Raw genomic sequence first — 18,267 nt, 5'->3', positions numbered from 1 at the left:
CCCCCAAAAGTACAGCATGGCCCGCTCAACAACAGATGTCTTTCTAATCCAATGCAATTATTAATAACCACAGAGAGCAGTCTTACAACCAGGGCCAAGGCCATGTTACAGTAAATCTCAAGGAAGAAAGGTCTGAAAATGAGTGTGTAGTCTATATTCCTGTTTTGTGACGCAGACGACGACTGAATATATTGGAATATTCCAACAATAAACAACGTGTTCTAAGGCTACCCACGTTTGAAATCAGCCACAGCTTGTCAATCATCGCTCCAAGAGCTCTGGCTATCCTTGCAAGCAGGGCTAAAAGGCAGAAGCATTTAAGTGAAATCCATCGTCTTCAGTTAGTCGCGCGTGCAGTGCACCAGCTGAGCATCTCGAAGCTGTCAATCACGTCCTAACCATGAAATGAAGACTGAAGCTAAGTAGGTTAATTAATTAATGCATTTAGTTTCAGGAGTTTTAATTAAAGACAGTACACCAGTCCTAACACAGGATGCTATAAATAGATACACTCACATTCACCACAGGGGAGTTTGTGTGGAACATTGTTAGACTCTAAGTAAGTTCCCGCCTGTTGTTTCATTTACATTAGGATCACCATTGTATCTGCCTAACCTTGTTGAATCCTGTCACTAAAAATATTCTGCAAGTCATTTCCATACACGTACTAACGTTTTTGTGAAAATCGATTTATTGGAGAGTAATGTACCTGGAAGTGGCGGCAATGTTTGTTATGTGGATCAGTGGAAGCGCACAGCACGAGACACGAGCAGCTATTCAGTTTTAGAATCAAGACCTGAGCGCAGGGACTTACTCACTAGAGGCTGTTCAGCAGACAGAGCATAGAAGGTGGCAACAGTATGAGTAAATTATGGCCCTCCTTAGAGGGGCTGCAGCTGTATTCATGGATCAAAAACATAATATTTGTCTCAAACACCAATGAAGCGGAAACATAGTCCATTCGGACATAGAACACTATAGTATCACATCACCATTCAACTAATTATGCAGTCTTGCAGCATCCTAGTCTGTCTAAAGGATGCTGGTGGGCTTAGGGTTGGGAGGAAGGGACCAAGCTTTCGTCCAGGTATAAGACTGGCTGCAGCAGACTGTAGGACTTCTTAAGTAGAATATTTGCTATTTTGGCAAGCTGGTGTACCATGAGTATGCGTGGCTGAGTCAGAATTTATAGTGATTCTCACTACTAAAATGTCTTCTTGAATGTAGTCAGATGTTGGAGGACTTATATTTAGCCGTGGGTATTCCGGGCCATTGATCTGAGCTTCAGTCCTAGGTTTTAACTCTTGATTTAATAGTTGCCCCCAAATTGGTTTGTCAGGTGAGGGTGCAGTTGTTGATCTTTTATTGGGAGCTTATCAGCTTTAGTTCTGCTTTGAAGTCGTTTTATTAGAGGAAATGTGTGTCTGACCATGTTGTGCTAGGGTGCAGGCAGCCTACTGAGGTTAGTATTTATTGTATTAATTGAAGAGCAGGTGTGGATGTGCGCCATTGGTGAACAAGTGGTGTAAGAGGTTCTAGTGATCTTACTGAGTGCAGTGGAAGCAGATGTGGAAGTAAGAAGCAAGAGAGAACCTTATTGACTCCTCACATGGCCTGTTTGGCCTATGAAATGAAGGAAAGGAAGCAGTGAAAAACTCCTTTCCTGTGAGAGGGATTACATCTCTTTCCTTCCAATGTTTGTAGATCCCCACCTGTTCCCTTGTGCTCTCGGATGAATAGGTTCCCCACTAACTCATGACATGGCCCTATATTGTCTCTATATAGGGTAACCAAAGCTCTTCTTCTCCTGCTTATCTTAAACAAGCATTTGCATTCTAATATGTCTCATATTTACGCGAGTTTAAGCTATCGGCATTGTAAATGACAATGCCTTTTATTTATGTTTTAAAAACCAAAACATAAATAAAAGCAATTGTCATTTACAATGCCAATAGCTTAAACTCGCGTAAACGCAAGGCCGTTTGCATTGCAAATGCTTGTTTAAAATGAGACCAAACAAGATGGAGGATATATTTTACTCTCTTTAGTAACATAGAAGGAATTTTTGATTTATATACAGTGAGAAATTACCTAAATGTTGTTTCCTAAGTGAATTAAAAAAAGGTATTTAAAGTCCTACTGTGTGCCAATGCTTTCCAGCTTTGTTGAACAATTTGGGGCTGCACAGCAAGATAATATGAAAACATTCTACCTAATAGCAGTGCGTCTTTACACACTCCATTTTGTCAATAATCAGACCCAGTTAAAAAGGACCGTATTTTCTTCTACCCAAAAATGCTACAATCTTTCTTTTTTAAACATTAGTCTTAAGAAAAAGTGGGGATGCAAAGGGGTGTAGTGCATGGTGATTAGATTGTGTAAGCAATTGGGTTATTGGTTCAGGGGGTGCATGCTCCGCTCAGTCAACAACCACAATCCTTGTCAGGGTGAAGTACAAAAATCACTAAATTAACCTGTGCTTAACCATCTGGTAACTTTGCATAAAAGCAGTCATGCTAAACTTAGAGGCCATGTGTAAAGTATTTATGCAGCACAAAAACAGTAATAAGTTGAAAATACAACAGAAGAAAAATGCTAAACCAATTTAGAAGAATAGAGCACATTGTAATAAATAAAATGATACCAGAATGTCAAACAACCAATCAGAAAAACTAAAGATTGTCAATTTCAACATTTTTAGTGAAAATAGCGCTTGAAAGCGCAAAGCACCACTCTGGTCACGCTAGACTGTGGGAAAGTAACAAGTTCATACCAACCACGATGGAGTGCTGTTCAGATACCAGGACCAGGTCCATCCAGTTGTAGTGGTACCTTCAAAGTCTGGTGTGAAGTTTTCTGTTTGCATTGGAGAAGGCCGCGAGGAGCATGCTGAGCTTTATGGACGATAGTTGCTGTAGTGCGAAGATTCAGTAGAGCGTTGTGGACGGTCATTGCTGTAGCTTCAAAATTGGTGGTTGTTGCTGGCTGTCATGGCTGTAACGTGAAGTGCAGGTCTCGCATTGCCATTCATCGCTGGTGGTCGCAGGACATGCGAAGAACAGGTCTCACCAGAGCTTCGCTTTGGCAGTCTTTGTTTGCGGCAGTCTTGGCACGAACAATTCCGTTTGTGGTGACAAGGAGCCAAAACTTCAGCATTTTCAACTTTTCTTGTGGAGGAGTACACTCTGATGCCTGCCAATGGTCCAGGACCTGGAAGGCATCTCTTGGGGTTCTGGGACTTTCTCCAGCAGAGGTCACCAGGGCTCAGACAGGTTCAGTTGCAGGAGGTCAGCTGGGCAGTTGCAGGCAGGCCTCTAAAGTTTGTTGTAGCCCTATGGCTCACATGGGGGCTAGCCAACTGACCCTTGGAGTTATTATGGTTAGCCTGGGATTAAGGCAAGTGCTTCCAGTCTTCCTTCTTATGTAACCTCCACAGCTTCAGGAGTATTGTGAGTGGTTCTGGAGGACCAACATTTATACTCGGTGCCAGCCTTTGAGTAGAGTGACTCCCTGTCCTATCTCTACATTTGGTACTGTAAAGTTCTTCCCCTGCCCAGGCTCCAGCCTGTCTTGGGGTGACAAAGAGCAGAAAATGCCAGTGTCAGTTTCCTTTGTGTGTGCAGTAGGCAAGGGCATTTGAAGTGCAACTGGGGCTTGCTAAAGCCCCTACCAGTCCTCCTGCAAGGATGTCCCATCCTGTCCACTCCTAAGCCCCATTCTTGCAACTGCCTGGAAGTAATATACAAACCCCAACAGCAGAGTCATTCACAGACATGTGACCCAGGACACTAGGAGAAGGCATAAATGGTTGTGACAAAAAATTGCAAACTTTCTAAAAGTGACATTTTCAGAATTCTAACTTACAATCTGACTTTACCATTAAAGAGGATGTTAAATTACAATTAATTTGAGTATAAACAGCATTTCTCTATCTGGTCCCAATTCAAAGTTATCACTTATTAAATGTAATAAGATAACTCATTGTTAGGCAATGGGCGAGATGAGAACAGAAACTTTTTAGGAGTTTTAAACTGCCAGGGCATGTAAAACTTAAGCACACATGTCACATTTTTTTAAAAATACAATGCACCCTGCTCTGGAAGCCTTTGGGTCATCCTTTGGGGTGACTTATAATTTAAAAAAGAAGGTTTTGGCCTGGTACAAGGTTTATTTAACCTAGTTGAAATATTTGTATAAAACTGCACTACAGGCTGCAGTGGCAGGCCTGAGACATTTTAAAAAAAATCTACTTTAGTGATTGGCACAATGAGTGCTGCTTTATTGTGATTGTGTCAGAAGTTGAATGGAAGGATGAGTCAGGGATTAATGAATGACTACATGAATGTAAAGATGAATGACTGAGTGTGCATATGAAGACGTATTGAGCATTTACACCCATCAGTGAGAAAAAGGCAATTTCATTCATAAACCAGACCTTTTGGCATTACCAATGCTTGTTTATTAGTTGTAGCAGGGCTGCTGATAACATTATCTAAATCAAAGTTTCCAGTACCTCACATTTCCTGAAGACAAATGATATCAGTTTTAGAGTTCAGTAGTTGTCTCATTTCATTTTTGGTTTGTAGACCAGCCAGGTTAGTGCCAAATTATTGTAAAGTTTGAAGCTTTCTGTTTCTTCGAGTTAACAGTCCTTGTCAGCAATGACTTGGTCTGTACTTCTCCCCTATCCTTATCACCTATGGTATACCTTAATTCATGCAGAAGCCTACAGTTCGACAAGCCGGACCACAAACACTGTGAAAGATAAATTAAAGGTTGATTGAGATGTAACTGACATAATGCCATTACCATGGGACTGGTCACCAATACTATTGTGAAAGTAAAATTACATAAGGGATAGCTGACTGCACTTTGAAAAGTATACACATTTTTCTACCCTGAAGAGGTTCCATTACTTCAAAGAATGAAACTTGTTGACTGTTAATGCTTGTTTTGTCGAATAGTGGAAAAAATACAGGAGGACTTTTAAATATACATTTGAACTTTTATTATTTCATTGCACTTGGAAGTGTGCTCACTTCCAAATGTGGATTAAGGATTCAAATCTTGTGTTGTGTACGTGCAGGTGGTATGTTGTTTAGAAGGAGTGGCAAATCCATTAATTTGTGAACATGTCTCCAAAGCTGAATGATATCTAATGTCCTGATTGTGATGCAGCGCATAATGCACATTTTTACAATCCCAATGGGCCTAAATCACACATTCACAAGGATAAAGCTGTTCTCAGAAAGTAGGACAAATAATGCACAGATTTAATATTAATCCCGTGGCAAATGGGTTTAAAAAATTATTACCACAGTAGCTTGCCCCAAGCATCGCTCCATACACATGATGTATACACAATTTACTTCCTTGCATTGCTTTGTGTAAATTCAGGGGGGTGGGTGGCTGCCCGCCTTTGGATTGTCAGCCGCAAGGTCTGCTCATGCCTTTCGCAAGCGGCTTTTCATTTCATGTGCCATCTTCCTGCTGCAGCCCCTCTGATGCACTCGCTCTGGGGACCACGCCTGGCTCCAGGGTACGTCCCTGGCATGCAGAGGGCATGGACCTACTGCAAGGTCAAAGCAGGTTAATCGTCACGAAGCTCATTTGAAACAGATGTTTTTACCACTAGGTCACTGTGGAGGTCGAGGCTGTGTTTTCTGCCGCGTGTTCCATTATTTTTAGGTGGGCTGCGGTGACACGCCTCTCTTACATTCCCGGTCACATTCCCTCCGCCCTGGCTGATCGTCTTACGCACATTATAAAGGGAACTTTGCTCCTCTCTTCCTGTCTGTCAGCGCTCGCCTTTAAGGGAGGTGAGGAGAATATTAATGACTTGGGGAGGGTCTTTGCGGGGAAAGGCTCACTAGACCCAGCCCGTCCACGGACCAGGGGGTGATGTCTGCAAGCAGACAGCGGTCGTGATGCACAGCAGACGCTAATGCAAAGCCAGCCCTCACATAAGGTTACACAAGTGTGCATTGTGAGTGGGTGCATCGGGGCTGTGTTATTTGGCAAACGTGTAAAGCACACGCGCTGGTCCATGCGGCATGCGCTGTGCACAGCTGTCACCTTGAAGTCTTCGATAATGCAATGTATCTGTCAAGCCGACATCAGGTTTTATGAGCGCACGAGCCGCACGTTTTAAACGAAGGGCACGAACCACGGCCGCAATCAGGTATCTCAAGCTGAATCACAGAACAGTGCTTCCATTTAAAATATTAAATAACAAGTGCGTCGCAACACCCGTCTCACCATCGGTCCATACGTTGCTTTTTCACAATTACTATGAGCTATGTGGAATCGTGGAACCTGCAAGGGGGATTAGTAAAGAGCCTTCGTCTTTCAGTGAGGCAACCTGGCATGTTCCAGTGCCTTGAATAACAGCCAGCAAGAAAGTGAAAGCCAGTGTGAGCATGCACATGTAAACAAGCACGCGTGGCCACGCTAATTGCAAACAGATGGCCCCTGCGTGCTGCTGCTCGCTCCTGCAAGGTGGATGCCGGCACAAGCATGAGTGCTGGAAAAGAGCTGACCGATTTCAAAAGGTCATCTCCTAGAGCAGCGATTGTGCCCTGCACTAGTCTCGACCTAAAAAGCAACTCCAATTGCCATTGCCATCCAACTCTTTAATCTGGTTTCTTACCTTTGAACCTTCATAGAGTAATATCTATTTCATTTTATAGTGTTCAGAATTGGGAACAATATTTTAAATGTGATTATGCCTAGGACCTTATGACTTCCAGAGGGCTAGCTTTCATGAATGTTTTAAAGCAGGACTAAACACGCTTCATTTGAAAAGCCTGCCCCATCACATTGTGCACTCACACTTAGTGTGTTGCTTATAAGCACTTCCAGACGCCATCATGGCTTGATGCTCTAATGGCTCCCATGTAGACATAAAGCCTTCTCCTCCCTTTGCATCATATTGTTTCTTGTTAAAACAGATAATCATTTATATACAACTGGGCTCTAAAAGGCTTTTCATTCAACCTATTACTGGAAGATAGAACCCTCCTGACTAAGGTTCTTCAATGAGAGACTATTTTAATTGATTACGTACGCAGGTATTCTGCACATACACAGAACTATGCTCAGGAAAACAGGACCTCAGTGTATAGAGGTGTAAAAACCTATCACCCCAGTACCCAAAATCCCCAAACCGACTAGCTATAGTATCTCATTCGTTCTCCTCCAAAAATCATGAAGCTACAAATGATTAGACAACTCAGTACACAACACTCCCGACTCTCTTAGGAATCGCGGTTGCAAGACATACTCATTCGCTCACTCACGCGTACTTTTCCACAATAAGAATTGGCAGAGTCACTGACATAGTTCAAAATGTTTATTTTAACTATTTTGCTCTACAATACAGTATACAAGCCACTACCAGCATCAAAATGCATAAACTCAAAACCATTAGCATTGTTACAATTCCATAGAGTACAAAGGGGGAAGTCATTATATAAAGACAGTGGAAAAGGACAATAAGGCCTAACCACCCTCCCCTTGACTGGAAGAAGTTTATTTATATAAAGGAAGATCTCTGGGCTTTGACAGCAGACCCCATACCTTAAAGCCGGATGTAAGGTTTACATCATAGGAACAGCGTAGCTCTTCTCCATCGAAAGGCTTTCTCCAAGTGTATTAAAACAACATGCAACCCCGTAATATCAAAGCACGAGTCTCCAGCATTGCAGCTGTGTTTAGCATTTTATGCCTGGGTACTAGGGACTGACCAGAACAAAATAACAAGGGACATTGTTTATCGACCTTGCACATCGTGTTCAAACTAAACTCCAGGAACTTAGCAGAGAACGCGAAAAGCAGACCGTTCTCATTTGAAAGGCACAAACAGATTCTTGCAAAAACAAAGTCATGTAGTAACGTGCGCAAAAGCAGCATCATGGCAGCAAAGCTCATGCTAACTTAGCAATGTCGACAATGTCCCTAAGGGCCATATAACAGTACAGAACATCTTCATCAGGCTACATTCTCAAATGCCTTGCTGCCCAATTTCATGGGTGCTCCAAGCAAGCAATACCTAACAAAACCCTCAGTGAAAACAAATGTGCTTGATCTGTATATTAGTGTGTAATTTGAAAATCTTTCGCCTGAGCTTATGCATATTAAACCACCCCAGAACTAGTTTGTGTATCTGTAATATTCTAATTTTCTCCTCTGCACTGTGATCTGTGTCCACAGTAAATATGGAGGTAGTGTTGCTCATGTTCACCTCAAAGCCATTTGTCAGTGTATTAAATACATTGCTGAATTTGAACCAGTGGTTGCAGTTGGTGCCCACCAGCACTTATTTGTGTGGACTGGGACTTATTTTAAATGATCAGACTTTGACCCAAGAATGATAGAGAGAAAGGGGGAAAGAAGAAAGAGACGAAAGAATAGAAAACAGTTACTACGAGAGAAAGCAGGGATGAAAGAGAACTCACAAACATCAGATAAAGTAGCAGGGAGAGCATGGTGGTAGATGAAAGATGGAGTAAGTGGAATCAACAGCAGACAGACTACGGATTCGTCAGTCCCAACATTCAGCTGCACGGACGGCAGACTTTTGAGTAAATCCTGCAAGCCCGACACTTAATCTGTTTCAATTAAGCATTAGAGGCAATATGTAATCTACAGTCAATGAGCAGTCAGTAGAGACCTTTGTTCCTGAATTACACATTTCCATGTTCTCCCACCTCTGTTCAGCTTTCCTTATCCAAAGTTTTCTCTGCATCAGCAGCTTGCTATCTCTCTATCGTTCGCCACCACGAAAGTTAGCTAGGCAGCACTTTCCTGACTCTATTGAAGCGAGATTTTATGGGTGTCATACATGAAATTTGAACCTGTAATGAACCTGTACTTCAGTGATAAATGGCTCCCACACCACTATTACTGTGGGAAATAGACTTGGTGAAAAGGAAAATGCCTTTCCGCTGGGCTTTTTGTCCAACAGTGGTGCTAAATCCTCCTCCTGTTTCATAGACTGGTACGCCTTAAAAGCGGGCCCAATGGCTGTTGTTCTTGCAAAACACACCGTCCGCCTTGAAGAACCTATGCCATTGATAAGTTAAGCACTCTTCTCCGTAATAGCCTACACAATGCAAAATGGCTGTGGTATGAAACGGGTTAAGATTAACAAGGAATATTTCCTCTGTCGAAGTGTATTGGCTGAGGATTGAGGGAGTCAATCCTCTTCAAGGTATTCAATGATATTCCTTGTTTACCGTAGCTGGATTACATTCAGCCACATATAGGTCTGAACTGCAGCGAAGTGGGTAGAGCACCTGCTGCGTAGGTCTGTCCTCAGCCTGCTGGTCTCAGGATTAGTGTCTCCGAGGACCCTAAAGTATTTTATTCTTCTGTTGTCTATACAGGGGGTGTCCTTGAGTTACTTAATAATTATAACTATTACTTAATTATTAAGAGGAAATGTGCGTAATGTAGTATGCTACATAGGTGGTTATTGTCATTTCAATGCTACTAACTTGGGGAGTATGCTAATATCAAAACCTAAATCTCTGTTAAAAGTTTTTCAAAACTCGGCGAAAACCAATTTCGAGGTCACTGGCACAGGAGTTAGTGAGAAGACACAGTTTTTCCAGTCTCAATTTGTCTTTCATCACCTAGTTCTGTAAATCGAGGACAGCCAGATCGCCTAGTAGTGACGCCTACTATTTATTTACAGGGCTACCGGTTTTTGGTAGCAGAGCAAGTTATTATTCAAGGAGTTGCAGTCTTGGGGCGCTCCAGCTGAAGCTCTCTGGACTGACACACCAGCAGAGACTACAAACGTGTTGAGCGGCTGGAAGGAGTGCCTGTGTCGACACATTCATTTGGGGAACTTTGCTAATCTTAGGCTACCACTGACACCCCTTTACCAGCTCCAAGTGAAGGGCACCCTATCACAAGCAAGCGCAAATAAGTTTGCCACTTGCCAGACCACTTCATGTAAGGAACAGTGGCTGTCAGTGACCCTCAACAGTGGAGAGTCGCCAAGCCGAGTGCCCAATCCAGTGGCAGGTACATGCCTTTGGGCTTACATTCCAAAGCTCTCAACCAGGGCTCGTTAACAGATTTTATAACGGGCCGTGACTGAGAGCTCTTGAATTAAGGCTGAAGGCAATGTGAGTTTCTGTTTGTTGGCCCAAAAAATTAAAGTAAAATGTACTTCTCCATGCTTCCTCGCCTCCTCGTCTTGAATGCAGTCAGCTCGAATCCTCCTGGAGCCTCAGCCAACCCTCACCAGATCCCGACGCTGCTCTCATGCTGCAGATGAGCAGCATAAGAGCAGCGCCAGGATTGTCTGGAACCGGCTGCCGCGACGCTGCATAAGGCACAGGGGTTCTGTGCTTGCTCTCCAGCCAGCTGTATCAGACAGCCAGGTGGAGAGGTGTACACTGCGCATGTCAGGCTGGCCGTCGCCAGCCAAAGTCACATGTGTAGTGTAAACTGGTGGAGTGAGCACCACTCCCTGCTGCCAATCAGCAGCAATGCCCCGCCCCCAAACACTGCTCGGGAGCAGAGAAAAATAAAATGGTAATTCATTTTATTAATATTTTACTTTTCACTTTTGCTTCACTGGCAACAGGAGGACGATGCTCCTGGGACCTAATTGTGGGGGTGGGGGGAGTTGGGGGGGAGGGCACCCCTGGTAGGGAACGCCGAAGGCCACGTTGTCTGTCCTGGCATTTCATTACCCAAATCAGTGAAATCCTTGACAAGATGTTTTTGAGTACTTCAGTTGAACCAGTTTAGCTAACTCACCTGTTAAAATGATTAGAATAATAGCCAGGAGTCAATACCTGTTGTCTTGTGAACATTGAGCTGTTTGGTGACTATAAGTATAAAAACTCTAGTTTATGACAAACTCTAACTTCCTTACATTTTATTCTTCTTCTTTGCACTGCTGTATTTTTGTAGCAATATTCTGCTGCTTCAGTTTGCTATTTTATGAAAGCAGAAAACATTGATTCGTGTATTTTTTTTTTACTAGTGTTTGTATGTGCACTAGGAACTTTTAAATGTGTGCTTTTTTACATTTGCCACATTCCCTGAAGAAGGTGATCCTTTTCTGGTGCACTGAGGCGGACTGTCGCAATGTTGTTAAAAATAAAAAGAAAGCAATTTTACTACTTCTCTGTTGTACGTTCTAGTGTTCCTGAGTCATAGAGACGAGTGTCTCGTTGCCGTCTGTGTCACGTGACGCCCCGTCCTATCAGGACGGGCGGCTCCGTGACGCGGAGGGGGACGAGACATTCGAAGGAGAGCGTTGGCGGCGAGTTGACATCGCCGCTCCTCGTGGGCCCTGAAATATAACTTATATGTGGATGTTATCATCAATAAATATACACGCTGTTATCACACCTACACCAGCGTCCTCCCTGTTATTCTCGGCACAACATTCTCCATGTAAACTTGGAAAAAAAGAGCTGACGAGGCAGAAAGCAGGCGAAAGTGGCACAGGTGGAGAATCCATCTTAACTAACCATGGCAGATGTTAAAGAAAGTCAATTGATTTGCTGATTGGCTGAGTCTGGCTGTCAGTTTCGTTTAGCGTCTATCACCTCACGCTCTGCGTCCGCCTCCTGGTGTTAAGCAGAACAGGCGAGCACTGCAGCACAGACAATTGATATTGTCCCACATACAGTTCCACCTTGCGTGCGCTTGTATGATATACAAAGGCCAAAGATTTGTGCAAAGCGATGTGACGTGACACAAAGCTCTGCATGGTATTTGCACTTAAGGCGATTTGTGGTGGAAAGCAGCCATTTTTTCAGTGCAAAATAGGCCTCATGGCGTCACTTTTCATCTAGAGGACATTACTTGGACAGATCAGTACAAACACCAATATTTTTTATATCAATCCAATCTACTAAAATAGCAAAATCGTGCTTTGCATCAAAAACTAATGCCTACTTAAAGCAGGCGTAAACAAGTGGAAATGTGTCAATTCCTCAAAAAAGAGAGAAAGTGCATGTGTGCTGCAGTGCCCAGCGCATATATGATGTTTGGGATCCTCCTGAGCGTGTCTAAATAGGGTATACTTCCAGTGCAAACCTTAGGCTGGACAGCGTTTACTCTCCTCTGCACCACAGTGTGAGGTTGTGCATCACATAAGGCAGCCCATATAGAGCAAGCATGCAGGGGATGGCCGCAGCATCAGCCCAGTCTTCACTGTGTTTTGTCCCTTGCAAAGCACAGTGCAGCAAATTTTGTTGCTGTGCTGTTTTGCATTAAACACGTGGAACTGCACTACAGTATTTAAGCCACTCATCACATATAAGGACTTCTAATATCCCTTATGGCTTTGCTTACCCAAGGGAGCCTCTCTGCGTTCCAAGAGTCCTGCACACTGCAAGCACATATTAACATCATAAATACAATAAACCTATTAAACAGACTCAAGGAAAGATACTAGACAAAGCTACTTCTGGAAAGCTGATTTCTGAAAAAAATGCCCTGCAAACTCTGGACCATCCACGAAGATATGAAAATATAGGGGCACACTTTCACTCAGCTTCTCCAGTTTAATACACGCACTTGAAAAGGCTGCCAATGATGTTAATACAAGCATCACGTTCGCAGTAAGGGAATTAGCACTTACCTTTCAGCACAGCTGCAGAAACGGCGAGGTGGTCTGTGTTTCCTTGTAAATGAGTACGCCAAAGTAAAAAAAAGTCATGCTTGCAGTCAGCACGTTATTCCCCATTTCACGTTCTGAAATTTGAAATGAGGCAGTAATTTTGCACCTGCTAATTACAGCACCTTGCTATATTGCAAAGTGCTGGTGGAGAATTGCCACACTAAATGTGCACATGATTCAGACTGAGTCGCATAGTTCTGTGCATCGGTTTAGCGATTTGGTATTTGGAAGGAGTCTGTATAGGGGGTTCCCTTCCAAATACCGAAATGCTGCGCTATGTATGGATTTTTCATGACTGAATTACAGTCGCAAAAACATACATTTTTTACTGACTACTAGAAGGTAGTGGTAACCATTCGCAAATAAGAAGAGGTTCCCATGGGACCCCGTCCCCTTTGAGAATGTAAAAAAAAGTTTTTTTGAGAGCAAGCAGTGGGCCACGGAGCACTGCCTATTCTTAAAAAATGAAACTTCTAAGTTTCCTTTTTTCTTTTTAAAAGCATCCTAGTTTCCTTACGGAAAACGTGTTGCATTTTGGAAAAAATGTTTGCTTTATTAAAAAGCAATGACAGACATGGTGGTCTGATGACCCTAGGAAGCCACCATCCATGTGATGGCTATTATTCCTAAGGAGTCGCAACTTGCGACCTACCTCATTGATATTCATGTTTTAGGTCGATTTGCGACCCAATAGGAATCACTATTGAATCCTTGTATGTTTTCTTTACATTAGGAATTACGATTTCCTAACTACGATTCAGTAAGAATTGCCAATAGGAATTTGCAAATCCAAATTTTTTTACTTTTGGCTGTTGGAAAGTGGGTTATTAGTAGTGGTAAATATATGTCTACCACTGGTAATAAGGCCACTATCACAGTCTAGGGCTCAGAATAGGTCTCAGTAAAGTATTCCCATGCCCACCCCTTGGTAGCTTGGCTTGTGACGTAAGAGACAGGTATGTAAAGCATTTAAAATCACCAATTCAATAAATAATTACGACACATCACACAATAAAAATCCCACCAATTTATAAAAATAGGACAGATTTTAATCTTTAAAATCACACCACAGCAACTAAAATCCAATGTAGGGAACCCGAGATATGCATTTTTAAAGATTTAGCACTATATAGCACTCAGAAACACACAGCACCACCTTGGAACATCCGGTCGCTGTTGACTGGAACAAAGTCAAAGTTTCCAGCCGATCGTGATGGAGCCCTGCTCTTATAACCCTCGTGGTAGGGCTTGGTTCAGATTTTACCTTCTGCCTTAGAAACTTTTCTGGAGCTTTTTCTGCTGGGGTCCCTTGATGCTCTTCACCAGTCCAGGTTCGGTCAGGTTTTGCCAATTTGCTGTCCAAAGAGCTCCTGGTCAACTCTGGAAGTTGGACCTCTGGAGCTTTTCAGCGTGACAAACCGCCAGGCCGGCTCGCGGTTAAGTCTGTCCCCTTGTTGATATATATATATATATATGCAAAAAAGAAGCAGGGAATTCTGGGTAGTTCTCAAGTTTAGGTGGAAAGCAGCTCCTGTATAGAGCACCCTCAACACCAGCAGCACTCTAAATCTGCTCACCTCAAATGTCTGCTTTTCTATCAAATTCTTTAAGCGTAGGATTAGCCAGTGCCATCCATGCCGAGATAGAAAGGGACAAAGTATACACATTTATATACTTCCATACATACTCACATAGAGGGGGCTTTTGTTCAGCCATCTGTCGTTGGTTTGTATGGTTGACAGCATGCAGAATGGGGTGATGGGTCAGTCCACTTCAGCCATTGGCTCACTACCCATTTGAATGATGCCATTTGTCTGATCACATGTGTACATCTGCCTAAAAATGACTGTGCTTCAGTATCAGGGCTGGTGCCAGCCCTTTATTGTCCTATTTCTCCTTTTATTGGTTGTCTATGATTTATTTTCTTCTCCTCTTTTTTTTAAACCATACTACAATTTTCCAGACAGTGCAAACAAGCCACTTGCTTACAGCTCATTTTATTTACTGTGCACCACATCCCTTGAGGCCACTGACTCTAAAACAGGCGACCATCATGGAATGGTATTGTCCATGCCATGCTGGAACTTTAAAACAATGATATACTATGTACAATACTATAACAAGATAGTAAACAGCAGCTATGTTTAATTTTATTTGTTATTGCAAGCATATGTCTGTCATATTTAGGTATTTAAGTATTATGGGGTAACCCAACAATACTAACCGGCCTTGGGTCAATAATACCGTACATATAAATGAATGGTCGCTGTAGCAAATAATCCTGCACTTTAGGAGTCGAAACGTCGACAATGCATATAAAACACAAACTCTGGCGACAATTGTATGAATTAGTGTTTGTCCATTAGAGTGATGTGTACCTCCAGGAACATTTGAACTATTACGGACCGGAAAAGTTCAGACCATGTATAACTGATGTATATATGTCACTCACACCTTTTCCGTGTCCTTCACTCATACGTCACCACCCAACTCCCTTTCCTTCCCCTTTTTTCCTACTCACACCAAGCGCACTGTAATATATTGCACTGTGATATGAATGAGCAACTGCGTTGCCTTCCTCTGCTAATGCTTTGAATATAATTGCATTACATGCTTCTGTTCTATAGTGAATAAATTGGATGTATGCCATAACAAGGACATTGGTTTATGCTACCATTTATTATCTGTATAGAAGCAATTGCTACCGCGACCATTCATTTATATGTACTGTGTCATATTTAGGTGGCAGCATGTTTTCTTTTTTCCACTTTTATTTTTTTAATTATCTTGCATGTGTTGAGTTTGTTGTGTTTTTTATTGTGATCATATAAATGGATGAATGCAAGAATGAGTCTGTGGGTGGATGAATGAATGAATGCATGGGTGGAAGGATGAGAGACAGAATGCATGCATGATGACTTTTTGAGTGGCTAAACCCATCAGTGACTAAAAGGACACTTTCATTCATAAGCCAGCCCTCTTGACACTACCAACGCTTATTTCTTATTATTATTCAGGTTTTATGCAATGACTAGGAGCTAACTTGGTGCTATCCTGAGCCTTTCCAATCAGTGAGATAGTGCATGCAGAGTGTACACTCTTTTCTCATTTTCCCAGTAATGTAACATTTGAAGGTGGGGTTCCTCAGTTAGTTACAGATAACTTTTTAGCTACTGTTGTCTCATGACTTGAATGCAGAAGTTACTTAGGGCCTTGTTCCGAGTACCTTGCAAATCCCATGTGGAATTTACTGCACATGTGAAATAAGTCCCCTCACATGACATCTGAAAAAAAAAAAACTCTGGTGACAGCGAAAAAGTTCTCAAAAAGAGAGAATAGTTGCCGTAGCTCTGGCACAAAACTACAATTCCACAGATGAGTCTCCATTCTGAACATCTGGTAAATACTGCACTCCACAGTATCTGGATTTACCAGATGGGGTAAACAACATCAAACGTCAGCGCAGTCAAAATGAATTGTCATCAACCTGTTCTGTGGCTATATTGGGTCTCTATGACAAAAGAATCAGTTTGCACTATGCGAAACCTAGGAGCAAATTGCACGCCTTCTTGTTGATGATAACCAAGTCCAACTTTAACCCAAACTGGCATGCAATTTGTTTATTTTACTTTTTCCCCGAGTCCAGAGGCGTAAACTGGAATTATGTGTAATCTGCACCCACGATTTGCGGCAGGTTTTTACCTACTCTCAGTTGCTGGGCAATTAACCATGTTGAATAATTTGGCCCAAATGTGTAATTTTGTTTTGGGCTCAAACTCCTATTTGTCCCCAAAACGGAACTAGCATAACTTTTGTGATCTTGTGACCAGCATATTGTGAATTTCCATGACAATAAAGAACTAAACCTGCGTTAGTTTTTCATGCAGTTAGTCTTATGGGCACTGATCTATGTTGCAACATAAGTATATTTATGCAATGTTTGTCTCCTTTCCCTCCAGGTGAAATGCGACCATTACTGGCCTTTCGACCAGGATTCGCTCTATTACGGAGACCTTATTGTTCAAATGATGTCTGAGTCTGTGCTCCCAGAGTGGACCATAAGAGAGTTCAAAATCTGCAGTGTAAGCTTTTTCTTTTTGTATTGAGCCTTTTGCATTATTTGCCAAGAATAAATCAGTTAGAATGGTGCCATTCATCAATTATTGATTGCCCTGCTAAGCTCCACTCGCCTCTGGCTCTAGAAGACCAGTAGCCAGTGCTTGTCGTCCGATATCAGACCATAGGAAAAGTACTCTTATGATGGTCAGCAAAATACAGAAAATCACCTCTCATTTTGCACTGCACCAGTTTTTAACTTAAATAATTGTTCCATGGCATTGTGCAAAACATGAATCTGCAGATGAGCGACAACACGCAGGAAGAGACATCAAGAGCAAAAAGTGCAATGACGCTGAGAAGAGAAATAACAAAAAGGAAGACAGAGATGAAAGTGGAGAGAGAAAAGAACAAATGTGAGAGAGATAAGGGGAAGGAAAATAGTAAAGTAAGAATGAGAGAAAGCTATAGTGGTGTGATCAAAAGAGAGAAAAAGGGATTAAAGAGCTGGAGATGATCAGAAGTAGATGGACAAAGTAGAAAAGACAGAAATATAAATTGTCAAAGAAGAACATGTTAAAAGGATACATATCTTTGGACCACTCTGGGTATCTAACTCCAGGTCAATCTTCTAGATTCCTGTCTGATTTTCTGTCCTCCTCATAGGGCTCTGTGACTCAACTGAAAGCCTATAAACTCACCTGCGAACCCCCTCAGATTAGGTTCTAGGCGTAAACATGCCAAAGAGGCTTTCTATTACCGGCTAATTACGGACTAAGTTTACCATTCTCACTGTTTCTCACGTTTAAACCTCTACTTGCACCGTCCCCCCCAATCCCTCCCAATACTTTTTTGTTCTGTGGAAGACCTTGCTCTTTACTACACTTTGAAAATCTCTAATATGTTTGTATCTTTCTCTACCCCATCATCTCCTTGCTTTGACTCTTTTTTTCTCTGCTTCTTGTTCTATGCGCTTTTCCAGTCTCTTGCCTTTCTCTTTTCATCTTCAATGCGCTCATCCTATCACCCAATATCGGAGTGTGAAGTCTTGACCATACTACAGAAGCCTGCAACTACTGCTTCACTATCTGACTGTCTTCCTCCAGCACTTGTGAAACAGTTTTTTCCTTGTCTTCTTTTTCTATTTTCTTTAACTGTTCTTTGTCTCTTTGTATCTTTCCCTCCTCCTTTAAACTACCCATTCCCCTACTGAAGAAGCCATCTTTGAAGTCTCTGACTTCCGTCCTGCTGTTTACTGCTTATCACTCCAGAACCCTTCAGCACATTGTCTACAAACAAGTAATTTATTTTCTCCACTCAAATGGTGTGTTTTCTGCTGCACATTCTGCCTTCTGCTCTGGTTATTCAGCTGAAGTAGCTCTTCTGTATGTTTCTAACTTTCTTCTTGACTCTAGTCTCATTAAACATTTTTTTGTCTTAATAATAATTGACCTACCTGTTGCTTTTGACAGGTTCTGTCTTCTAATTCTTCTTTGGGTATTACAGGCAATGTTTTAATTAGTTTCATTCTTATCTCATTAATTGTATTTTCTCAG

At 42.2% G+C, this 18,267-nt stretch overlaps 1 protein-coding gene across 3 annotated transcripts in view; it reads left to right on the top strand.

Annotated features, from left to right (window-relative positions):
- PTPRB (protein tyrosine phosphatase receptor type B) overlaps positions 1-18,267 on the top strand; it is a 461,363-nt gene that overhangs the window by 398,292 nt on the left and 44,804 nt on the right. For all 3 annotated transcript variants that reach the window (XR_014981270.1, XM_085652523.1, XM_085652524.1), the window contains one exon: positions 16,615-16,737. Coding sequence is in view for 2 of the 3 variants with exons in the window: in XM_085652523.1 (XP_085508649.1) it covers positions 16,615-16,737 (123 nt within the window). In the remaining variant the exon portion in view is untranslated. The remainder of the gene's footprint in view (positions 1-16,614; positions 16,738-18,267) is intronic.

Source organism: Triturus cristatus, chromosome 4_1 (assembly GCF_964204655.1).
Source record: "Triturus cristatus chromosome 4_1, aTriCri1.1, whole genome shotgun sequence".
Classification (NCBI taxonomy): domain Eukaryota; kingdom Metazoa; phylum Chordata; class Amphibia; order Caudata; family Salamandridae; genus Triturus; species Triturus cristatus.
The sequence above is the reverse complement of the archived record's forward strand: the minus strand, read 5'-3'. Positions and strand labels throughout refer to the sequence as shown.